Below are 27212 nucleotides of genomic sequence, written 5' to 3'. Positions count from 1 at the left end.
CTCTGAGCCATCAGCCCAGAGCCTGACGCGGGGCTCGAACTCCCGGACCGCGAGATCGTGACCTGGCTGAGGTCGGACGCTTAACCGACTGCGCCACCCAGGTGCCCCGAAAAAAAATTTTTAATTTAGTTTAAAATTAAAATTTAATTTCAGGAAATGTATAGATGGTTCTTATTTTTTAAAAAGTCTTTCTCTGGGCAGTTAGTGAAATCTTGGAGGGAAGGAAGTGACATAAAAAGATCAGCTCAAATGCCCAGGTTGAAATGGATGTCAAATTGCACTTGACTATAGAGTGAAATAAACCTTATTACTAATACATGCAATGTTTTATCTTTATTCTAGGTTGCAATCTTCCTGTGGCCTAGAGCAAGAATTCTTCTTTCTCTATTAAATTAGAGTATATTTCTTGTATTATCCACAAAGATATAAAAATTACATGCTTTCATATTTTAAAACATGGTAGGCAATTAAATATGAACACAGGACAACGGCAATTAAAACATCTAGGTTAAAAATGTATTGCCAGAGTATATGGATACAACGTTTAAGCCAAGCTAGCTCATTTATTTTAATCACTATCACAAAACTTTAAAGAATAACTACATCATAAAGCTCAAATGTGAGGATTCTCCCTTCAATCAGTAGCCAATTCTATGATTATTTGGAGATGTGCTAATTAATTTTGCTCTGGCCTCTGAAGACCAGTATTAGTGAACTATATATGAATTTAATTAAATGTCCATATAAAATATATTATCCATATCTCTAAAAGTACAAAATCATTTTAAACAATAATGAAGCACCCTACTTCAGTTTTTTTTCTCAATTTTTATTTAGAAAGTTCAGTGAAACAACATATCACAGTTTAGAAATATCTTAATCTCACTATAATTTACACTTAAAAATTTAGTAAGTTTTGATTTTCAACAATAAAATTTATAAAAATAATTTTACATTTATAAAATGAATCATTATTTCACAATAAATTATTCATATTTACCACCTGAAAAAGTTTTGTGCTATATAAAAGCAATAAGTTTCATTATCAATATTTTGAAAATACACTGAAAACTTCAGTTCCTCTTTGTCCAGCATTTTTGGCAGTTAAGTATACAAAAATATTATATTAAAAATTCCCTGACCATAGTTATTAAAACAAAATCGTTAGCAATAATTTCTAAAACAAAGCTGTTTAGTAAATATATGCAGATAAGTTAAAGGGTTCACTAAAAATGAATTTTTTTAATATCTACTAAAAGAACAGCACAACAAGTAAAACAGAAACCTACAAAAGTATTTGTTATTTATAAAGATCAAAAGCATTCTTATACATGAAATTGAGACGCTAGAGTAAATTTCCAAAAAATAAGAGTGAAGTAAACTTTCCTCTTCCCTCCCTCACTCTCAAAGATATATTTTACAGTTTTCAGGTACCAGCTACTGAAGGAATTTTGATTTTATTAAATCCATTATAGCTTCCAATTAACCATTTTTCTACACTGAATAAGTTAGTTAATATTAACAGAACGCTTTTTATTCGTAGGGTAAATGGGGGTTATGAAATCTTAGAAATTTTGAGAGATTCTGTAAAAATCAGTTAATTTAGTCTCTTACAAGTTGGGACACTATTTTTTGTATCACTCATAATTACTCAGTGATATTTCCTTGCTTGTGTGTGTGTGTGTGTGTGTGTGTGTGTGTGTGATAGAGAAAGAGAGTGAGGGAGATCACTATTTCTTGAGGTGGCCCATCATGCATTGTTTTCAAATACACTTCAGCTTTAGATGATATCAAATAGGGCTCCAATGAACTGTACTCCTCAGTCCACTGGATTTTTGAAAATCCTCTGAGCCAGTGATTTGCATTTGTGTTTTCATCATAACCTATCTGGTATGTCTTTTATTTCCTTTAATTTGTTTTAAGGTTTTGTTTTGTGTTTTTGTCTTGTTTTTTTTGTTTTTTGTTTTGGGGGGAAGACATTAAAGCGACAACAGTGGTTTCTTATTCGTGCTGCAACAAATTTACACTCATTGATTACATGTAAATATGTGTTACAGGTAACAAGATGGGCAGGATTCAGTCATCACATCAACTGCATATATTTAAAAACCATAGTAAGAAGCTCACATTTTTCATTCCACACCAGATTTATTCTCCTTAGAGTCCAGCAGATCTGGGCGTCAAGGTGGCTGTCCTGCTCTTCAGGTTTACAAACTTCAGTTATGTACTTCAACCCTCCAAGCAATAGGTTTCTTCATTTATAAGTGAAAGACAATAATACCTCTCTTACGGGGTTGCCGTGAGGATTAAGTGAGACACTGTGTGTGTGACAATGGCCATTTTGTCTCCCAATATCAGCCTCCCAGAGTGGTGCCGTTTTAGTTGGCACAAGGCTTATCACCTAAAGACTGCTCTTGCAGGGTCCCTGGGAACTAGAGGCAGGCATATGCTAAAATTCAAGTCAATGGATGACTACCAGATTGTTTTAGGAGAGAGAAGGCAGGGTTTCTCTTGGTCGAGCCACTGTGTTAAGGGTTTCCTTTTTTACCATTTATCCTGTATCTTGATTGGTAAAACAAACATGTTTTATGTTAAAATACATCTTCAAATATAGGCAGGATTACAAGGAATAGCCAGTCAGCCTCGGCATGACTATAATTTTCTAAGCTTAAGATAGAGGTGTATTTAACTGTGGGCCAGAAAGATGCTTCTTAGCCACTGGATATCCACAAGTGATTCTTCAAATAAATATTTCCTATTTTATAGCAACTGCTTTATTTTTCTAACTTGCAAGTTTGAAATTGATAAAAAAAAAATGGTTCATTTTACACTGATCTGGAATTGCTGATCTACCTACCATTCTTAGTCACAAAAGAACACTCAGTTCTGCATCACATCACAATGAAGCAATTATTTACAGATTTAAATTAATATCGAGACAACAAATGAAAGTAGTACATAGGATTCAACTGGTTCCAGAGCAGTGCAAGGGAAGTTGGAAAAATATACTATACAAACATATTGAAACTCAGATATACATTATTTGCATCTGAAAGTTTTAAACAATAGCAACAACAAACAAAATGAGCATATAAACAAGAAAAGAGGATACCATCTTACAACAGCACCATGAAGAAGCCTTGGCTAAGAGTTTGCCAAAAGTACTATCCTGAGTTATTTTAAGACCAACAAGTTTTCACATTTACGCAGTGCCATTCAGGAGTAAACATATTCTCACAATTGCTTTTGTTTGGAGAGAGGCTGGTGTGAAATCACTGAAGCTTGGTTTGCGGCTATTTTGTACTGTTCTTGTCCAGAGCCTTGTGGTGGGGAAGGGAGTGGGGTCTCAGGAGTTGCTAAAAAAGAATCAGAGAATTGTATGTGATGGTGACAGTCACCCTGGCCCGGCCTAGTAAGCCCTGCATGACACCCATGTGCATTATTCCACTTTGGAGATATTATCATATATATGAAGATCATGTATAAAGTATGATTATCTAATCCGTTATGAGCTCACTGAGGTGCTATTGGAGTTGCACTGCCCTCCTCCCTCCCAGATAGCATCCAAACGGAATAGAGATGCTTAAACTTCTTCATAGTCACTCAACAGTCATGTACTGTCTTTCTTAATAGCATTTATGAGCATTTGATTCTCTCAAACCCAGCAGAAAAAAAGTTAATGAAGAGTATGAACAGAATGCCAGGTTGTTGTTTGTTTTTTCAAATCTTTGAAAACAACTGTACAATTTTTACAATGAAAAATGCACATAAAATATATTTGGTTTGGATTCCACTGACTCAAACATAATAGACGACATAAAAAGTTAAGACATTTTGCAAGTGCTTTGAAACCTATATCGGAATTAAAAACATCTGAAAAATACTGGCATTTTGCTTCAAAATTATTCTATTACAGTTGAGCTCACTCATCCCTTCCTCATCAAAAAGCAAGCCCAAGTAATTGAAAAAAGAAGTTACAGTGTGAATACTTCATTGTCTAGAATAGTATTTCCTCCTATTGCAAACTTTTACTATATTATAAAATAATCTGGGAGCTATCTTAGATTTTTAATTTTTTAAAACTTGAAATATTTTAATATTCACATTGATTTTAATTCCATATTTAACAGAACGAATAGAAAATGTTTGATAATCAGCCTGAGGCACTGCAAACTGTATAGCTTTTTTTTCAAAATAGCTTTTAAAAATTGATACAAAAATAAGAACACTTCCTTTTTGCCTGATCTTTCACATATTGACTTTATATTATTAAATATGGTTGGAAACAACATATTTAAATACAGTTTAATTAACAAAAGAATAACCATATTTGCTTTACAAATTTTTTTCTGGATATTTGGGATGAATCTAAGACTGCCAGGACCTGCTCTAAAAGGCCAGGAAAATACACATGAACTTAAATTTATTTTGTGTGTATGTGTAATGTTTTGTTTTGCATAAAATATAAACTATTCCAAATAGGTGCTAACAGAGGAAATTTTTCCTTTACAAATGGATTCTCATAAATATTATGTTGAAAGAGGTAAAATAAAAATGAGAAATGTGATGTGATTTTAAATAGATTAGGGTCAGCAAATATGCTTTTAAAAGTACTAGAAAACTAACATTTAAAAAGTACAAGATTCAACCACCAGCAGAATTGTTAAACGTTCTTGCCAGCCAATGCCTATAATGTTTAATATGTTGTTAAAGTGTTTTGTTTTCTGGGTTTATGAATAACTAATCCCTAAGAGAGATGACGTTGGACTTGCCCTGTCTGCTCTTGACTATGAAAGGAACATGGTAACATTTGCTTTGCAAGGATGGTCTCAAATTGATGTCTTTCAAACACATTTCAAGTTCTGTTTCCATAATATGAGTTATGTTTTAACAATTTTATTTCTGCCTTTATCATGTAGTCAAAGAACTTTGTGTTTCGGACACTATTTACACATAGGTTTACCAGGGGCTGTATCTAAAAGGCAACAGGGATAATACCCATTTCTGTGGCCTCCACTTTCCCTACACCACTAGGTAGCAGTCAGGTGGTACTCACTAAATTGTCACATTTGTTTGAACATTTCCATGAAACCACACTGTAATTAGTTACTGAGGGCTACTGTAAATTCAGTAGGTAATACAGACACACATAATAATTATATCACAATAACTCAAGGAATCTCAGTGAGTTAGCTGGTTTAGTGTTAAGAGGAGATAGATCAAAGGTAAATGTGGGAATACTAAGTATAAACTCAGAAACAATCCCAGGTATTTTGTCAAATACAGATTTTTATCTCTGGAGTAGTTTATGAAAAATAGAATTTTTGTTAAATCTGCAATATTATCATATTAACTTTGCTACTAACCCCTACTATTTATGTAATCATTTTAGTTCCAAAGTGTTTTCCCAGTGGCCCTCACTTTGCACAAATCTGACATGCATGGATTTCAGTTATTACAGCTTGGATAAATAGCACCAGTCTGGCAAAAACATGGCTCAAATTTCATTTAGCATGGTAACTCACAATTAACTGTGAGTAACTGCATAAATACAAACTTCACTGCTAACTCTTCGGTCTACATGAATCACCTCAGTAACAGATGTGTATTGTGATCAGTAACCAATCACATCACATCTTTAAGTCTGTCTGGGATGTCACTGAACATATTTTATTCAGTTCATGTACTGACAACTAAGTGTGTAGTTGTGTTACCTCCTCATCTCCTAGTGATAAATTCTCATGACATTTTGCAAAAAAAAAAAAAAATGGACAATTAAAACAGAATTGGCAAAAAAATAAAATAAAATAAAAGAAGCAAAAAGTGACAATGCAGGAAGTGAATGGAACATGGATGGAGCTGCAGAAGAAATAGTTCCCCTGGGAATGCAGACACTGCTGCTCTTTGAGTCTCTAAATCTGCATTCTGTGAAATCTTGCTGTTTGCAATAATGTGGATGGAGCTAGAGTGTGTTATGCTAAGTGAAATAAGCCAATCAGAGAAAGACAAATACCATATGATTTCATTCATATGTGGAGCTTATGAAACAAAACAGATGAACATATAACATGGGAAGGTGGGGGGAAGAGAAGAGAGGGAAACAAATCACAGGAGACTCTTCATGATAGAGAACAAACTGAGGGTTGATGGGGGGTGGGGAGATGGCTAGAAGGGTGATGGGTACTAAAAAGGGCACTTGTGATGAGCACTGGGTTTTGTGTGTAAGTGAGGAATTACTGAATTCTACTCCTGAAACCAATACTGCACTGTATGTTAACTGAAATTTAAATTAAAACAATAAAAATAAATCTGCATTCTGGGTCTTAGTGAAGGTAAAGTGATGGACATTAGTGAAAAAACTTCATATTAAATAATTTCTCAGAGATATTTCAGACATGGAAATTGCGAAGGGTAAAATCTTGGAAAGGGGCGCCTGGGTGGCGCAGTCGGTTAAGCGTCCGACTTCAGCCTGGTCACGATCTAGCGGTCCGGGAGTTCGAGCCCCGCGTCAGGCTCTGGGCTGATGGCTCAGAGCCTGGAGCCTGTTTCCGATTCTGTGTCTCCCTCTCTCTCTGCCCCTCCCCCGTTCATGCTCTGTCTCTCTCTGTCCCAAAAATAAATAAACATTGAAAAAAAAATTAAAAAAAAAAAAATCTTGGAAGCTGATCCAAACTTCTCAAAAGAGTAAAATTCATCAAGGCATAGAAAATATGCTCACTTCCACTTGCAATTTAGAACAGAGGAAAGCAGGACGCACTGTTGAAACTATACTTCATAATTTTTTTACAGATTTAAAAAATTTTTTTTTAATTTATTCTGAGAGAGAAAGAGGGGACACAAAAGGGGAGGGGCAGAGAGAGAGGGAGAGGGAGAATCCCAAGCAGGCTTCACGCTGTCAGTACAGAGCCTGACGTGGGGCTCAAGAGTCAGACGCTTAACCAACTGAGCCATCCAGGCACTCCTTCTTGATAATTTTTTAACAAACAAACAAACAAAAACATGTGAATTCTCATTGTATCTAATGCTTACATTACAGTGTCTTAAATAGATATTAGGATTATTATTATTCACCTTCACTATAGAGTTACAACCTGTAGTTAGGAGAGTTCTTAATGTTTCAGCAAACACTTTTATTTATTCATTTTTAAATGTTTATTTTAAGATAGAGAGAAAAAGGGAAAAAGCATGAGCATTCTCACACACACACACACACACACACACACACACACACGTGAGAACAGGGTAGGGAAGAGAGAGAGAGGGAGAGAGAGGATCCCAATCAGGCTCCGTGCTGTCAGTGCAGAGTCCAACATGGGGCTTGATCTCACAAACCATGAGATCGTGACCTGAGCTGAAATCAAGAGTCTGATGCTTAACCAACTGAGCCACCCAGCCACCCCGGCAAACATTTTTAAAGGTCACAATCAACTATAATTTTCCTATTGATTATTAAGATTTCCTTGCACGCTTCTGGCTTGCACAGTCCTTTTCACAGCCCTGCACTACCAGGCCAAACCAGGACTGCCCGTACATTCTGTTTTATGCACTCACATCCAATTTTAGGGAGCAAACCCATGATCCCTAGGAGAACAAGGACTTGCTGAATATCACAATCTCCCACAGTGGAGTCCTACAGAGGAAACTGCGCCTAAATTTTGCTATTGCTGGGTACTGATAGATTCTTTCCCCAAATTCCACTTTTTCTTAATTAAGTTTAAAAAATATTATGGTTGGCAAAATACTTACAGATCTGGTCTGTATGAACCAGTGTTGACATGGGACCTAAAAGTATAGTTTGTCCGGTTAATGGATCTTGAGACAAATGTGGGTGCACCGGATGATGGAGATGGCTGGCGTCATTGGAAGCACCTACAGAAGATAAAAAGATGCTTGCGTTAGTGACATTTAATCAGCGACAGCAAGTTTACCTTGCAACACATGCTTTGATTGACAGCTGGAATATTGCTATTTTTGCAAAGTGCTTTTTGGGATTTCAAAAATAAATTAATAGAACTGCTGCCATATTAAGGACAATGTCAGCTTTCACTGTGCATTGGCTAGATTAATGTTGTATCATGTTATGTTGTATATTAATAATGGACCTTGTGTGCTGTTTCCTGGAATCATTAGGTTTGCTGCCTGTTGTTAAGGCAATTCCAAGAATCACTTACCTCAAGTTTATAGTATTTGGGATCACACTAATAGCATAAACAACTTTTATTTCAGAAAGATGTCATTAGAAACACATTAAGCACCAGAAAACTAAAACTAAAATAAAATAAAATAAAGTGATTTTACAAGGAAATTTAATTTAGATAGGAACACAAAATAAATGATTTCTTAACTTATTCCTGACATTTATTGCAGCAATGAAATCTCATTTTTCCCTTCTCATTGTGTTATGTCAATTAATTATTTCAGGAGCAAAGTGTTTAGTTTTAAGGTATTTACTAGAAATATTTTTAGGTTCTGTTGCAATGCTGGTATCCTTGAGCTTTTAAAGGAGTCATAGCATAGAAAAATATAATACACCCCTAGGAGTCCTAAAAATAGAAAATCCATTTCTATTCAGCATATTTGAAAGGATAGAAACTGAGGCAAGAAGAACTGCGGGGGACAAAGACGGCAGAGACTAGTAAGAATGAGGATTTCAATATGTTCAAGTATTTTTGTCTCCATCAAATGGGTTTTGCAGACTTTCTAAATGTTAAAAAAAAAAATGAATCCACTATGTCACAGACAAAAAATAAATAGATTCTGCTCCAGAAACCAATACTACCTATGTATGCTAACTAACTTGAATTCAAATAAATAAAATAAAATAGAAAAACTTGGAAGAAGATAAACAAACAAACAGGTCAACCTATTACAGACTGCAATGCTAATAAATAATAAATTCTTAAATGTACTCACCACCCAGTAACATTTCCTGAAGTAAGTTGTCAATTTTAACCATCCCAAAAAGTTTAACGAATTGTATTTGCTCAATCATTTGCCAGGTGATGCTCTGCAGCGTGGGCAGGAGCAAGAGCAGCTCTCCAAACCTCCCCCGGGAGTCATATTGCCTGTCATTGATGTAGTCCTCCAAACTGAGCTGCACTTGGAACCGCATGTTCTTAATCTTTACCGGGTTGCTTAGCCCTTTTGCATCTAAGAAAGGAAGAAAAGGGGCAATCTAAGAGATCGCATCTTGCTAGAATGTGAGAGAAAATATTCCAATATTAAATAATGGTTAATTTTCATTTTAATTGTTGTTTAATGGAAATCTGAAAACAAACCTGGATCAAAAAATACAATTGCCTTCAAACAAGCATATTCATTGTCATCAATCTGAATTTCTTGAAATGGTCGTACCAACTCGTCTAGAACCCGGTTGGCCACGCGGCTGATCTCAATTTCACTGCTGTTGCGGTGAATTACGTAGTTGTTTCCTAGGAGGAAAAAAAAAAGATCAGCACACCCCAACAAAAGATTGTCGGATATGATTTAAGTTTTCACAAACAAATATTTTAAACGGTTCTTCCCTTGAAGAAATAGGAATAGTACTTTCTTTCAGTAGTGGATTGGAAGAATAAATATTGTTAAAATGTCAATACTGCAAAGCTCTCTATACATTCAATGCAATCCCAATCAAATTGCACCAGCATTCTTCTCAAAGCTAGAACAAGCAATCCTAAAATTTGTATGGAACCACAAAAGACCCCGAATAGCCAAAGTAATTTTGAAGAAGAAGACGAAAGCTGGAGGCATCACAATCCCAGACTTGAGCCTCTACTACAAACCTGTAATCATCAAGACAGCATGGTATTGGCACAAAAACAGACACATAGACCAATGGAATAGAATAGAAACCCCAGAATTAGACCCACAAAAGTATGGCCAACTAATCTTTGACAAAGCAGGAAGGAATATCCAATGGAAAAAAAGACAGTCTCTTTAACAAATGGTGCTGGGAGAACTGGACAGCAACATGCAGAAGGATGAAACTAGACCACTTTCTTACACCATTCACAAAAATAAACTCAAAATGGATAAAGGACCTGAATGTGAGACAGGAAATCATCAAAACCCTAGAGAAGAAAGCAGGAAAAAACCTCTCTGACCTCAGCCACAGCAATTTCTTACTTGACACATCCCCAAAGGCAAGGGAATTAAAAGCAAAAATGAACTATTGGGACCTCATCAAGATGAAAAGCTTCTGCACTGCCAAGGAAACAATGAAGAAAACTAAAAGGCAACCGACGGAATGGGGAAAGATATTTGCAAATGATATATCAGGCAAAGGGCCAGTATCCAAAATCTATAAAGAACCCACAAAACTCCACGCCCAAAAACCAAATAATCCAGTGAAGAAATGGGCAGAAGACATGAATAGACACTTCTCTAAAGAAGACATCCAGATGGCCAACAGGCACATAACAAGATGCTCAACATCACTCGTCATCAGGGAAATACAAATCAAAACCATACTCAGATACCACCTCACGCCAGTCAGAGTGGCTAAAATGAACAAATCAGGAGACTTATAGATGCTGGAGAGGATGTGGAGAAACGGGAACCCTCTTGCACTGTTGGTGGGAATGCAAACTGGTGCAGCCACTCTGGAAAACAGTGTGGAGGTTCCTCAAAAAATTAAAAATAGATCTACCCTAGGACCCAGCAATAGCACTGCTAGGAATTTACCCAGGGGATACAGGAGTGCTGATGCATAGGGGCACTTGTACCCCAATGTTTATAACAGCACTTTCAACAATAGCCAAATTATGGAAAGAGCCTAAATATCCATCGACTGATGAATGGGTAAAGAAATTGTGGTTTATATACACAATGGAATACTACGTGGCAATGAGAAAGAATGAAATATGGCCTTTTGTAGCAACGTGGATGGAACTGGAGAGTGTGATGCTAAGTGAAATAAGCCATACAGAGAAAGACAGATACCATATGTTTTCACTCTTATATGGATCCTGAGAAACTTAACAGAAGACCATGGGGGAGGGGAAGGAAAAAAAAAAAGGTTAGAGAGGGAGGGAGCCAAAACATAAGAGACTGTTAAAAACTGAGAACAAACTGAGGGTTGATGGGGGTGGGAGGGAGGGGATGGTGGGTGATGGGTATTGAGGAGGGCACCTATTGGGATGAGCACTGGGTGTTGTATGGAAACCAGTTTGACAATAAATTTCATATTAAAAAAAAAGAAAGAAAAACTTAAGAAAGAAAGAATGTCATTTATCAAGGATAAATGACATTGATAATATGATCACATGCATTTTAACAGACTCAGTCACTAGTGATAACACGAAAGTGCAGACTAATAACAAGCTAATAATTGACAGGAGAGAAACAAAATATAATGATTACCCTTCCACTATGTCAGTTATCTATTAGTGTCTTAATCATTAATGAGCGTAACACAAAACCTAAAGAAACTTTCTTGCTTACAGTGGATAAAAAGAGGACTCCTTTAGTGGTCTAGGTATATGTAGGTGTAACAACTTTTGAAACACAACTTTAACAGGCCTAAGTAGATGAATTCAAGAAAGTTCAGAAATTGAACAGAGACTAGACTCCCTACTCCCTAAGGACGCTCCAATTTAGAATGTCTCTGGCTATAAGTGACAAATAGTATAGCTTTGAAAATATTAGAAACTAGAAGTTATTAGAGCTCCTAAGATAACAGCTAAATTGTTATTTTCTGATTTTATAAGAAGTCAATATTCTGAATTCTTTCATTGGCAGGCAAAGACAATCTTCAGTGTAACAACATGTAAAAAGATCTAAAAAAATATAGTCTTGCTCTTATGAAAAGTTTGTTTACCTAATTATTCAGGGTAAAACAATTTAGAAATAGGTAGCAAATACATTTGAGTTTTTAAGTATACTGTATTCAATCTATAATGAGAGCAGTATTATAGCAGTCTTATAAATGCAGGAGAGTGTTTAATAGAATCTAAGAGCATTGTCTCTGCAGTCACATTATGTGGTTTAGAATCCTGGCTCTATCCCTTACTAGCTTTGTGACCTTAAGTTAACTTTCTCTGCCTGCATTTCTTCACCTGCAGAATAAAAGTACATACCTATCCCTTAGGGTTATCATGAGGATTAAATGAGATAGCATGTATTTATATGTAAAGCATTTAGAGAATGCATCTTGCATAGTAAGTCCTCAATAGATATTAGCTATATCTATTATATTAGCTATATCATATTATATGTGAAAAATAGATCATATTTTATTTATTCCTATTTTGGGTTAAAATATCTAACACAAAGACATATTGAGCAATCTAGCCATCATTTCACACAGCCAGAGAGAAGTGGAGATAATAATCATTACAGCCATCTCAACTCTCTCAACAGGAAAACTAATTTTAAAAGGTAAGTAAGGTGGGTGGATGGAAGCAATTGCTTAAGGAAGACAAAAGCTTTCCCTTGTGTCTTCTTCCCCCATTCAACCTGCCATCCTACTTTTTCTCTTCCAGCACTACTACTTAACTATCAGGATTTTCAGACATAGTCACCAAATAATTTTTTTAACTTGGGATTTTGCATCATATCATAGGCAATGAGATCATCGGAAATAGACATGTTCCTTGGAAGTGTATAAAACAAGTTACAAGTATTAAGCAGCCACTGAAGGAGTTGGAAACAACACTGAGACTCCAATAAAGTGGTCACATAAATCACCAGTTATTTGTCCTGATAGGATTTAAAGATACTTCATTATTATGTTTATTGAACAACATTTCTCTTTTATTTTTAAATCTTTTCCCTCCAGTTTTATTGGAAATAATTGACATACATCACTGTATAAGTTTAAGAAGGACAGCATGACGGTTTGATTTACATATATTGTGAGATGATTACCATGGTAGGTTCAATTAATGTCCATCTTCTCATGGATACAACGAAAACAGAAGGAAAAAAATCCCCTTGTAATGAAAATGCTTAGAATTTACACTCTTAACAATGTCCACACATATTATACTGCAAGTGTTAGCTCTAGTCATCATGTTGTACATCACATCCATAGTATTTATTTGACTTGTAACTGGAAGTTTGTACCTTTTATTTTTTTAATTTTTTTTTTTAACGTTTTATTTATTTTTGAGACAGAGAGAGACAGAGCATGAACGGGGGAGGGGCAGAGAGAGAGGAAGACACAGAATCGGAAGCAGGCTGCAGGCTCCAAGCTCTGAGCCATCAGCCCAAGGCCCAACGTGGGGCTCGAGCTCATGGACCGCGAGATCGTGACCTGAGCTGAAGTCGGACGCTTAACTGACTGAGCCACCCAGGCACCCCAAGGAAGTTTGTACCTTTTGACCACCATCTCCAACTTATATTTTTAAAAATTTTTCATGTTTATTTATGAGAGAGAGAGTCAAAGTGTGAGAGAGGAAGGGGAAGAGAGAGAGGGAGACACAAAATCTGAAGCTGGCTCCAGGCTCTGAGCTGTCAGCACAGAGCCCGATGTGGGGCTTGAACTCTCAGACCACATGATCATGACCTGAGCCAAAGTCAGATGCTTACCAACTGACCCAACCAGGTGCCCCTCTCCAACTCTTATTTTTAAATGTTAATGCACCCGAAACATCTCAATGCCCTCTGAACTTCGCTGCAATGAAGTCAAGGAAACATAGGGTCTTGAATGAGGATACAATTAATTAAATCCAATTTGTGAAATGAGAGTACCATTTGACAGTGTCTTGAATGCTTGCTACATACAGAATAGATCCTGTGTAAAGATGAAGCATGCATAATTTCTTCTTAAATTAAAAAAAAAAACTTACCCAAAAGCAAAATATCTTTATACACCATGGATCTCTTTGTCGCTCCAAGCAGTAAATGTTCCCCTGCGTGAGCTCTCAACAGTGCCACCTTAATGAAAAATTTCAAGTTTAACAATTAATTATAAAATATAATGATTAAAAGATGGTATAATATGTATCTGATTAATTCAGTGCTCTTTAAGCCTGGAACCTTTTTTTTTGGTTTTAATAAACTATAATATTCATAGATGCTTGCCATCATTAAGCCTATTTTTCTATTTCAGCATGTCAATAGAGTTTTACTTTTTATAATTTCTAAAGCTTAGAAGTTAATACAAACAAACAAAATAGATCTGGAGTGAAATAGAATCAAACAGAGTTCAAATGCTGCCTGGTCATACCTGTTGAATCTTAGATAAGTTAACCAGTATGTTTGGGACTCAATTGTTTTCATCTGTCAAATGGAGGTAGTGATAAAAATCTCAGAGGTAGTCATGAGGACCAAATAAGAAAACATATGTAAAAAACAGTCTGTTATTACACATAATAGGCTGAATAAACAAAAGCAAAGCAAGGACTTGTGGCAAACTAAGAAGAGGATGGATAACCTCATTGCTGACACTTTGTAGACTGAAGCTAATTGCACTAAGCTTTCAACTGAGCTTTATGCATACGCTCAACTGTCTACTTGCCATCACCTCTAGGAAGACTAGGAAGCATTCCAAATATAAAACATCAAAGTAATGTTTCTCCAATATCTTCATCATCTTACTACATGGTCTGCTCATCCAAAATGCTTGTTCACGTCAGAACCCAAAGCCCATTTTGATTCCTTTCTAGTTGTACAGCAAATCCGGGTACTGCTTCTCCATAGCTACCACCCCAGCCGAGCCTTTGCCATTCTTCATCTTGCCTGCCACAATGCGCTCCACAGAGCTAATAAGTTGATTCTTGCTTCCCTTCTGGTTCCTCCATCCTAAATCCTTCTTGACAGAGCTTCCCAGATAACTTTTGTGAAACAATAGTCACTTACTATCATCCCTCTCCTGAAAACTCCTCACTGGTTTCTAATTGCCTTTACAATAAAACCCAAAGTCGTTAACAATGGCCTCCCAGGTAACAGTACAATGGTTTGTCCTCCCCCGCTCCTTCCCCTCCCCCCCCCCCCGACTTCTCTGATCTCAGCTTATGATATCCCTTGTTCTCTTGTTCTCTTTTCTCTGCACTTATTATTCCAACTTGCCTCAGAGCCTTTGAACATGCTGTTCCTATCCCTGGAATGTCTTGTCCTCAGATGTTGGTATGTTTGGTCCCTTGTCATTCAGGTCTCAGGAAAAGTCACTGATCCCCAATTTAAAGTATGTCTTGCCATTCCAACACAGTCATTCTACAACTCACCCCATTCCATTTTATAGAACTTATCCCCACCTAGAATTAACTTACTCATAATCTGTATCTTTTTTATTGTCTGTCTCTCCCAAATAGAGTGCAGACTTTATGAGAATCATGATGAGTCTGTATTTTTACTGCCAGATCGTCACAGAACCTAAAATGGAACTGTAGTCCCAATAAATATTCGTTTGATGAATTTTCTGAGTGAATTTAACTGATCTAGGATCAGTTTTAAAAATTGTTAAGTGGAGATAATAACATTTATGTCAGAGGTCCTGAGGGGATTCAATAAAATAATGTAATATTTAATGCAACTGAAAGCTACTTCTCTAATGCCTTAACCACACTGGACATTTGCCCGTCCAAGGCTAGTAATGTTATATTGTTAGTATTCAGGCGTCATTTAGCAAATAAAAACCATTTTTGACAGGTTACTAGATTTTAATTTTCCAGTTTTTAAATCATTGCCTTCACACATAAGTCAGCAACTTTTAAAGAGGAGTGATAATAAAAATATAAAACTGATAAATAACGTAACCTACTTATATGGCTTGGGGTGAGACACGTATGTTTTAGCAATTTAGCATTATTCACTCTGAAATAACCTTCTGAGCTTAGCTATCTTTATGACATGTCAATAACCATGACTCATACCAGGAAGGCAGTTACAGAACATTTTAAGAATGATTTCAGAATTCATAGTACTTTTTTATTTTTTTATCTTTTGGTCACCAGGATTTCACCTGTCCTAGAAATATAACTTCTGACTTCCTATGATCACTTTTTGTTCTGGTTGTATAAATATTTTGCCCTTCTCTGATTTTTAAACAATCAATATGCACCTTTCCCTTTAATTGTTTGTTTTTGTATATCAGTGATAAAGAACATGGCCAGAGGGTGTAAAAATATACACTGGGCATAATACATATCATGGTTTACTCAGTGTGGGGAATTAAAAATTTTCAAATTATATGCAGCTACAAAATATTATAAACTATTTAAATGGAGGCATTAAAAATGAATCTGAAGCTAATAATCTAATTTTCACAGACTAGGAAATTAAAATTCTTAACTATTCATTAAAATGTCTTAATGTATATATGACAAAATACCAAAATATATGTATTAGGAAAAGTTTGTTGTGTCTGAAATACTATTGAAATCTGTAGACTTCAGAGCATGATTCTAGAGATGTTTTTGCCGAACCCATATTTTTATACAGTAAATGCTAGGATAGAATTGACAACATGAAAGGCAAAATTTTATGTTAATTGCATAGAGTTCCTACCAAGACACCAACACAACCTGTGAGGTTTCTGTCTAGGAGTGGCCTGGTATTTCCATGGAATTTTATACGGCGCCTTCCAAGATACACCAAGACACGAGAGTATACCTTTTCCCTCCCAGACATTTGTCTCACAATGGCAGTTACTTGCTATCCTGTTTTTCTTCTTCACTTAAGCTTTTTCAACTCCAAGAGGGAAGATCAGTGTCTTCCTCAACTTCACCCAATTAATAAATTTGCAAGACCCCTAACACAGAAGTTAAACAGTTGTGCCTCTTAATAGAACAAGGTGACTGGATAAGAAAGCCAATCTTTCCCTCACAAGATAATTTAACTTGTCAACTATGGTAAACCTATTTTAAATATAATTTAAAAAACACATAAACTGGGCAAAGTTCAAAAATCATTTCTGAAAGCATTCGTAAAATCTTTAACTTATACCTGGTCATCCAGCGGTAACTCACAGAAGGCGGGGATATATTTAGCCCATTCCACCAAGACTAAGAGCTGCTGCTTCATAGATTCGCAGACATCACTGATACTTGCAATTTTCTTAACGTTTATGTCAGTGCTTGCTCCAGGGCTTGAGACTGAGATCTGGCATTAAGAAGATTACATTAATTTATCATTTCAAATAACACCTGAGTACCATTTCTCTTTTTTCTATGATTCCAATAAGTAAACACCTTTGAAGTGGACACTATCATTGCCACAGTATCTTGAAATATATGAAACATTTTAAAATTGAGAAAAAAAAAATACCAACCAGTACAAGTTAAATTGAAAACATTCACTGCACAGTACCATGGCTCTGGGAGCACTACCTTCTTTTACTGGCAAACCCATAAAATAAGTTACTCAACTTTCAGGGAGTTTCCTAATTCAAAATGACTATACAGGAAGATATGCAGTATTCACCTGAAATACACTCTGTGATTTTATTTTTAATTAAAAAATGATATTTCCACTAAGAAAGCCCACCTTTAACTTTTAAAAATATCCGAAGAAAACGTTTCCAGTGGATACAGTTTACCAAACTGAGGAGAAAAGATTTAGACGAGAAGCCAGAACTGCAGTAAATAAAAGCCCATCAACATAAAATTAAGAAACCAACTTTTGACTCAGCAACATTGAAAAGCTTAACATGGAATGAAAAAGTTTCAAACTATATATAATTTTGAACTATATAAAATATAAGTGGCTTCAAAATGCTTTTCTACTAAAGAAAATCTCTTTCTAAAAGTCCTTATAAACTTAATTTTTGAATATGTGTCTCTGTGGTATACATGTCTTTCTATGTGTATGTTTATTTCCTCACAGCTTCCCTTTAAGCCATTTCATAAATGCTCTATACGACTATCAAGTAATCTTCAAATACTGATGATAATAGTGATGTTAGCCTCATCATACTACTCTCATGCTATTAAAAATGAAAGTAGTTGCACTGACTCGTTATAGGACCTGATTAATAGTTAGCTATTTCATAATTTGCTTTACAATAGAAAAATACCATTAACTTTTCTAATGCAGCAATGCCAAAATAAACTGTCTTCAAAAGGTTTCTTCATCTTAATTTTAAACGATTTATTTTTATGTATATAACTAATGACAGACATTTTTTAAACTTTGGAACTGATATTCTCATTCTAGAAGTTTAAAATAATAAACTCTTTCTCCATTGGCTTCTGAATTCTGGCTCTTTTCTTAAATACTTGTTTCCAAAGCTGATGCCAAGATGAGTTCTTGAGTCCAGAAACCATTTTCAAGGAAGCAAGCTCTGATGATAGGTCTCAACCAAACTCCCAAAAAGCCACAGTAACCAATTTTACAGATTCAATCAGTGAAACAAGACAGTGCCCCCAGAACACTGTGCTCCTCATTCAGAATTTTAAATCAATCTCATAAGCTAACTTTTACTGAACAATAGTGCACTGAAATGCATTTTGGTTTTTCTTTTTTTTCTGTTTAAAAACAGGAAGTTGTCCAGGGAAAGTCAAAATTAAGTCAACAGTCCACCTAATACTTTCAAAGTAAAACTGCAACTGACTTAAGTAGTGAGCACATGTAAAGGAACGTAGATTATTTTAGAATTATGCCTAAACAGACATTTGATTCTTTTAAACAGGATTGAGTACCGGTGTGCATTGCATACCTGGCGAGACCGAATTTCTGCCTGTGCCAGTGTGTTAATGGAGGGGATGTTGCTGCCATCAAATGTGCTCCTTCTGGTGCTTATTCGATCACGTTCATTTTGCACAGCTAGAGAAGAAAATCACAGTATTCACTGGTCAGTTCTCTTCAGTCCACGTCAGGACATACACTTTAAAGATTAAAAAATAGTAATTAAAAGTAAAAATGGATATTTCTTAAAGACCGGGGAAGGGGCTAAGACAGAGGGGGAAGTATGACTGAAAATATGTTTCATTCTGTACTGCTTTCAAAAAAGTAGAAAGCCAGGCCTGTCAATAGAGCTCATAAAATACTGCCTTTTGAAACTTCATGGTTGCATGCATGTCACAAAGTGTTGGGTCAGCCAGTTCAGCCACGCTGTATAACAGGATGACTTTCCATTCTCTCAAAGTTAATAAAACCATAAGATAAGTAGATGAAGAGTATCGCCATAAGATTGACCAAGTCAGAGAGTGTATCCACTGTTAGAAGATATGAGTCATAGATTTTGAAACTTCCATATTCGTTTTTTTTTCCTTAAACACTAGCCAAAATGGAAATTAAATTTATTTAGTGAAGGTGAATTTAAGCTTGCAATCTTATAATCTCTTGTGAAACCATGTCCCTGGGACAGTTTACTAACATTAATAAAGCAAAAGTTGCAGCAAGGTGTCTCTCCCGAGAAGAATGAGGTTTTGAACATCAGCATTTTGGAAAGATGAAGACTTCTTAAGTATTATACAAAAAGCTTCTAAGAGAGAGCCAAATTCCTTATTGAAAACTACATTTTAAACATAAGGAAGAGTGAACAAGGGAGTATTACCTTGTATACCTGTCATACAAAGAATAATACAAGTCAAATATCAAAGTTAGTGTTTAAAACTTAGAAGATAAATTTATCTTCTGTTAACCAAAAAGAACAAAAACAAGGCCTATAGTCCTTAAATCTTTTTAGATCAATATTCTACTCTGTATTGCTGGAGAGATAAGACATTAAACTATTAGAATTTTTTATGCAATTATTCTCCTTAATACTAAAGAGATTCATCAGCTCCTACGCCAAAATCTACTATCTACCCAAACGTACTATTAACCACCAACTCATTAATTTGGAAGAGAATATACTGGACTTTTGCCTTTAAGAGTGAGTAGTGTTTAATTTGGAGTGAATCATTAATATTTTATTTTAAAATCATATTTACTGGTAGCTTACTCCTTTTTTTCTCCCACAGAAATTGTCATTGATTTGTAGCCCAGACTGACTCATGTGGAAATGCATATGTGGAGATAAAAAATTAAAATGTAAGCTATGATTTTATGAATTTCATTTACATGATCAACCCTTGGAAACATGCCAAAAGAAATTCTGAACATTTGTCATCTTCTTACTGCTATCATTTTTGACATAAAACCATGTTTATATATGTTTCCATCTAACTAACTTTGATATTATGCTATTACTGTAAATAAGAGAAATATATCTACTTTGAAACCCAAAAGCTACTTCCTAGTCTATTTAGGAAAAAAAAAAAAAAAAAAACAAACAACAAGGCATTATTCTATGAGCAATAGAAGACATGATTTAACTATTTTTGAAAGTAATTTTATTTCAAAATCTGTCCATTCTTAAAGGAAATACAGGATGGAGACTTGCTTATACTTTTGTAGGAGTAATGCTGGGGTTCATGTAGAAATAGGTGAAGTTGACTGACAGAGTATATAATTAATCCCATAAACTACTGAATATGCCATTAGAAATAAGTCATTTTGTAATGACAAAGTGCTTCTCCCTTAGTTCTGTAAACTTTATTTTGCCTTTTTTTTTTGAGATTAGCAGTCTGAATGAAACTAATGGAATTTTTTGTCTCTTTAAAATATTGTGACAAAGAAAAAATGAGTTATGTTCAAGATAGGTATACTTCTGTAGTGTATTAACCTGATTTAATTTTTATGGTTTGTAAAATAGTTCTGAAAAATATTTCTTCGTCTATGATAGGCATAAGCCTGTGACAAAACTGAATAAGCATTAAATCTTGCAGAGGCTCATCCCAACAAATCCCCCAGATTTGTTTCTGAATTAACCATATTTAGGGTGCGTGCCTGGGTGGCTCAGTCGGTTAAGCATTGGACTCTTGATCTCTGCTCAAGTCTATCTCACAGTTGGTGAGTTCAAGACCCATGTTGGTCTCTGTGCTAAGGGAGGCTGCTTGGGGATTCTCTCTCTTTCCCTCTCCCTCTGCCACTCCCCCATTTGTGCTTGCTCTTGCTGTCTCTCTCTTCTCGAAATAAATAAATAAACATAAAAAATAAATAACCATATTTAGAATGTAGGATAGTATAATCAGATTATTTACTATGTTTGAAATGCAATTAATGCACACTAAAATAGAGTATCTACTCCATTGTCTCTGTTCCTCAATAGAATGTAAGCTCCCTGAGAGGAAGGACTCTTTTTTTCTGTTATGTTCACCACTGCAGCCTTAACGCCATGAACAATTTTTAGAAAGAAGTGCTCAATAAATATTTCTTAAATAAACAAATGAATGAGCAAAAAGCTCATGTTTAGTCAATGTTGATGAAATGAATAAAGATATTCAGTTGCTATTGACAATAAATATGTGTTTAAAAATACATTTGTAACTTCAACCTATTAATCAATTTTGGCATTTATCTTTGGAACGTGGTATTGGAATATTATTTAGATGATAATTTTGTTTCCAGGGATAAGACAGTAATAGAGATAATAGTTTCTAGAATCAGACAGTCATCAGAGACTAGGTGCCAGTGTTCTTGGGTAAATTCTTACACTCAAGGAATTATAGATTCTTCATTTAGGCAATTCAGAACACAGGTGAAAAGGTTATTGTGATTAAATGAAGATGTATATTTTTTAACACTTTTGCTTAAATAATTGTCATTATTATACTATATATTATTACCTTCTTTTTTCATTCCTGCTCTAAAACACTTTCTTAATCGACAATATCTACATTGATTCCTTTTGTCCTTGTCAACAACACATTGCCGACTGAACCTATAACATCAAACAAAGAAAGATTAGCTTGCAGACAACTATTTATTTATTCAAAAAACACACAAATAAACAGATAAATAAAACTTGAATAAGTATGGTCAAGTGCGGCCCAAAAGGAAGAATGTATAAGAACAATTACCTGCGACATTTCCAGTCAGTGATCAGCATGTGCATGGAAATGCCCATCAGCTGATGAACAGATCAATAAAATGTGGAAATAAAGGCCTCACCTCTCATGCAGTCTTTACAGTAAAATAAAACCGAATGATATCTCACTTCTCCCCGGTATACATTACCACTTCAATCATGAGTCATGAAAGCCAAATCTGGTTTAAAAATCTTTGATATGTGAATTCTAATTGCTTATTACTAAATGGTTTCAGTGTAATGGAGAATATATCAGGACTTCATTCCTCTGCTCCTTTCATGCTTTGCTCTCTTTAAATATTTTCCTATTAATTTTAAATGTGCCTCACATGCAATTGAAATTGCTGTAACTGCTCAGTTACATAACCAGAGGCACAGCATAGTCTCTGTATAATTGGGTACTACCTCACACTCACTAAAATGGCTATAATCAGGGGGAAAAAAACAAAAAAACAGACAATAACAAGTGTTGATGAAGATGTGGGGAAAACTGGAGCCCTCATACTTTGCTTTTTTTTTTTAATACATTGCTTTTTGTAATATAAAATGATGGAGCTGCTTGGGAAGAAAGTTGGGTAGTTTTTTGAGAAAAGTTAAACGTTAGAGTTACTCTATGACCCAGCAATTACACTCCTGGGTATATACACAAAAGAATGAAAGCATATGTTCACACAAAAACTTGTACATAAATGTCCATACCACCATTATTCATAATAGCCAAAGTGCAGGGACAGACCAAATGCCCATCAGCCGATGAACAGATCAATAAAATGTGGTACACAGACACGATACCTATTATTGTTTGGCAATAAACAGGAATGGAGGACTGATGTATGTTACAACACAGATGAACTTTGAAAACACTATGCTAAGAGAAAGAAGTCAAACACAAAGGCTACATATTATACCCAGGCATACCTGAGACAGACTGCTGTTTCATACCACCACAATAAAGCAAGTATCATAATAAAGTGAGTCAAATGAAATTTCTTGCTTTCCCAGTGCATATAAGAGTTATGTTTACACTATACTGTAGTCTGTAAAGTGTGCCACAGCATTGTCTAAAATAGCGATGTAGTACCTTAACTAAAAATACTTTATTGCTGAGGCGCCTTGGTGGCTCAGTCGGTTAGGAGACTGACTCTTGATTTCAGCCAAGGTTGTGATCTCATGATCCGTGAGATTGAGCCCCACATCAGGCTCTGCACTGACAGTGTGGAGCCTGCTTGGGACTCTCTCTTTCCCTCTCTCTCTGCCCTTCTCCCACTCGCACTCTCTCTTCCTCTCAAATAAATAAACCTAAAAAAAATACTTTATTGATAAACACTGCTAAGCATTATCTGAACTTTCAATGAGTTGTAATCACTGATCACCATAACAAATGTAATAATCATGAAAAAGTTTGAAATATTGTGAAGAATTACCCAAATGCGACACACAGACACAAAGTTGGGAAAATGGTGCCAACAGACTTACTCAACACAGGGTTGCTACAAACCTTCGATTTGTAAAAAACACAATATCTGTGTAGCACAATACAGTGAGGTGTGTCTGTAATTTAATTTATATCAAATGTCCAGAAAAGGCAAATCTATACAAATAGAAAGTGGATTAGTAGTTGCCTATCATTGGAGGGGAGGGAGTTAGGGAACTGGGGGGGGGGGGCGGTGGTGACTGCTGAAGGGTATATTGTCTCTTTGCATGGTGACAAAAAGTGTCCTAAGTTGGTTGAAGTGATGGTTACACAACTCTGGGAACATACTCAAAACTGTGTTGTACACTTGAAAAAAGAGAAAAATACAGTCTCTGGAATTAGATGTGAGCTTGATTCTCAGGTCCATCATTCACTCTCTTTTTTTTCTTTAAGTTTATTTATTTACTTTGAGAGAGAGACAGAGATAGTGAGTGGAAGAGGAACAGAGAAAGAGGGAGAGAGAATCCCAAGCAGGCTCTGTCTGTGCTGTCAGCGTAGAGACCGACTCGGGGCTCGAACTCACAAACAGTGAGATCATGACCTGAGCTGAACCAAGAGTCGGACGCTCAACAACTGAACCACCCATGTGCACCCACCATTCGTTCTTGGTAGGACTTGGGGATATTATTTAACATTCCCAAATTAATTTACAGTTGTCCAATAGGAAGGAGCTGCAGTAAAAAGTTGTTGTGAGAAGGTATTTTTAAGGCTTTGGGACAAATATCAATCATATAGTAAAATAATAACGTTTTCTAATAATAATAACAAAATGATAAAATAATAACAAAATTATATCATAAAATTGCCCACATGTATTGGTATATTACTGATTATTTGTGGCTGATTATTAATGATGGGAATAAAAGAACTATTTTGTGATCAATAAAAGAAGATATTGCTTCTGAAAATGATGGGTAGCTACTTTAAACCGAATGAATATAAAGCCTACTATAAATGAATTGAGTCAGAAGAGAGATATTTTCAGAGTGAGAAGAAAAGAATTGTTCACTTGGGAATGCATGGCTGAGGAGGCTTCAGGAGAGGGAACTGGATTAGCAATAAATACAAGAGGAAAACACACCCAATTAACATTAGTGAAAAAATTGAATAAACATTTTTATTTTTTTTTAATTTTTTTTCAACATTTTTTATTTATTTTTGGGACAGAGAGAGACAGAGCATGAACGGGGGAGGGGCAGAGAGAGAGGGAGACACAGAATCGGAAACAGGCTCCAGGCTCCGAGCCATCAGCCCAGAGCCTGACGCGGGGCTCGAACTCACGGACAGCGAGATCGTGACCTGGCTGATGTCGGACGCTTAACCGACTGCGCCACCCAGGCGCCCCTAAACATTTTTATTAAACACCTGTACAAGATCCTGGTGTAGGGAGTTTAAAAAAAAAGGAATATTACCTGTCTCCTCTATTCAGGGAAACTAGAGTCTAACAGAGTATACATACAAATTTGCAAACAGCCATAATAAAACAAAACAAAAAATAAAAAAAAAAAACCAAAACAAACATAATGTGAGAAGTATTGAAACAGTAATTTAAAGTGCTTTGGGAGGGGAGTGCCTGAATGGTTCAGTCAGTTAAGCATCTGATTCTTGATCTACCTCAAGTCTTGACCTCAGGGTTGTGAGTTCAAGCCCATATTGGGCTCCATGCTGGACGTGGAGCCTAATTAAAAAACAAAACAAAACAGGGGTGCCTGGGTGGCTCAGTCAGTTAAGCCTCTGACTTCGGCTCAGGTCATGATCTTGCAGTTTGTAAGCATGAGCCCCGCGTTGGGCTCTGTGCTGACAGCTCAGAGCCTGGATCCTGCTTCAGATTCTGTTTTTCTGTCTCTGCCCCTCCCTCGTTCACTCTCTCTCTCTCTCTCTCTCTCAAAATAAATAAACATTTACACACACACACAGAGAGATATTTTCAGAGTGAGAAGAAAAGAATTGTTCACTCCCTCCCAAAGCACAAAAACAAAGTGCTTTGGGAGGGAAAGCCCAACTTTAATGTAAGGAAGAGTTAAGAGTGGAAATGAAATTTGCACATCTGAGGAAATGGATAAATTTGAGACCAGCAAAATCTGAGCTTAAGAAACCTTCATGGTCCTACACTTTCATCATTATAATAATAACTATTTTCCAAATGGAAAATCATAGCATTTGCTTAATGCCAAAATATGTAAAGAAGGCTAAGTTGGCAGCAATACTCATTTTGGGAAGGTGTGAGGAGTTAAACTCTATATGCGGTGGGAATATTTCTTTAAATTCCAAAAGTTGCTACGGGAACACTCCTTTCTCACTTTTCCCGTCCAATAAGGGAGGGAATCTTGGAAGCCCGTGGTGCTGATGTTCTTTGATTCCTACAAGTCTGTTGGATCACACCATTTTTCATATGTATGTATTACACCTTTAACAGAACACATGACTCAAAATATATTGTAATTTTGATTACAATACGTGTAATTTTGTATTTATTTTAGCTGTTAAGTTTGTAAAAGCACTCAATATTTAACGTAATCAGAGAAAAACATTTTAATGAAGGAAATTTACTTGGTCTACTTTTTACCTCTAGAGTTTTGAAATATATGAAAGCAAGAGTCATCTAACTATGTATACATTTTTGTTTATCAAGAAGATTTTAAAGTAGGGTATTCACATTTTTTAAACCAACTTTAAGCCCTCCTGGAAAAATTATGGGAGAATACTAGTTGGCTATTCAGAGAGTTATTAACTTTTTCCAGATCCCTAGAAATCAGGTTGCACCATATTGTGAGAGAGTTAATTTTTTCCTAAAGGTCTAATTTTTCCTAAAGTAACATAGCTTTTCTATACAAGCTTTTCATCAACAGAGCAAACATTGATATTTTTCTCTTGCCATCAGCCATTCTTTAATAGTTCACATTTAAGAGACCTAATCTGCACTCAAGAACTGTCATTCTTGGGGTGCGTGCATGGCTTCGTGGGTTAACCACGGCCGACGTCAGCCCAGGTCATGACCTCACAGTTTGTGAGTTTGAGCCCCACATTAGGCTCTGTGCTGACAGCTCAGAGCCTGGAGCTTGCTTCAGAGTCTGTGTCTCCCTTTCTCTCTCGCCACCCCTCCCCAGTTTGTGCTCTCTCTTTCTCTCTCAAGAATAAATAATAAACATTAAAAAAAAAAAGAACTGTCATTCTGAACACTCAAGGTGGAACATCTAACCCTAACTTGTACTATGATGTTAACTAGATATTATTTTTTTAAAGGCCTACTAGAAATATGTGACATATACAGTACAGTTAAATATGTTTTAGACAAAACATTAAATTCAATGGCAAAATTGTGGCATGACAAATATATTTAAAATTTTGGGACTGAAAATTTAATTTCATTCACTGACATCAACAAACTACCAAAATCATCTGCGCTTTTGTAATTTTGTTTTAAAAGACTCAGGCTGTGAGATGTTGAAAATAAAATTATTACGCAGAAAAATACACAGATTGGGAATCCATTTAAATATAGATTTAAATATGTCTATTGGTATGTGAACATGTGGTAAAACAATAAAGAAACACAAAGAAAAGCCAAACACCAAATTTCAGACAGTAGTCACCTCTGGGAGAGAGGAGAGAAAGAGAAAGTGATAGGGGAGGTGGGTTCACTAGATGCTTCAACTATATTGATCTAGGTTGGGTGGTAAGTATGTGGGTTTTTTTAATACATTTGTGTCTAAAATTTTTCATAAAAAAGATCTACGCTGTAGGAACGCATCCTGCATAGGCACCCACATATCCTCTTTTCTTAATGAATTTAAAAAAAATTTTTTTTTAATGTTTTGTTTATTTTTGAGACAGAAAGAGAGAGAGACAGAGTAGGAGCAGGGGAGGGGCAGAGAGAGAGGGAGACGCAGAATCCGAAGCAGGCTCCAGGCTCCGAGCTGTCAGCACAGAGCCTGACACGGT

At 35.8% G+C, this 27212-nt stretch overlaps 1 protein-coding gene across 2 annotated transcripts in view; it reads right to left on the bottom strand.

Moving 5' to 3' along the window:
* Positions 1 to 1010: 1010 nt before the first annotated feature.
* Positions 1011 to 27212, bottom strand: part of HNF4G (hepatocyte nuclear factor 4 gamma) — a 129379-nt gene continuing 103177 nt past the window's right edge. For both annotated transcript variants that reach the window (XM_047842355.1, XM_047842356.1), the window contains 8 exons: positions 21555 to 21649; positions 18599 to 18705; positions 16888 to 17043; positions 13791 to 13878; positions 9279 to 9431; positions 8914 to 9150; positions 7747 to 7869; positions 1011 to 3356 (listed from right to left, as the gene is read on the bottom strand). In XM_047842355.1, the coding sequence (XP_047698311.1) occupies positions 3235 to 3356; positions 7747 to 7869; positions 8914 to 9150; positions 9279 to 9431; positions 13791 to 13878; positions 16888 to 17043; positions 18599 to 18705; positions 21555 to 21649 (1081 nt within the window). In that variant the 3' untranslated portion in view covers positions 1011 to 3234. The remainder of the gene's footprint in view (positions 3357 to 7746; positions 7870 to 8913; positions 9151 to 9278; positions 9432 to 13790; positions 13879 to 16887; positions 17044 to 18598; positions 18706 to 21554; positions 21650 to 27212) is intronic.

This window comes from Prionailurus viverrinus, chromosome F2 (genome assembly GCF_022837055.1).
Source record: "Prionailurus viverrinus isolate Anna chromosome F2, UM_Priviv_1.0, whole genome shotgun sequence".
Classification (NCBI taxonomy): domain Eukaryota; kingdom Metazoa; phylum Chordata; class Mammalia; order Carnivora; family Felidae; genus Prionailurus; species Prionailurus viverrinus.
The sequence above is the reverse complement of the archived record's forward strand: the minus strand, read 5'-3'. Positions and strand labels throughout refer to the sequence as shown.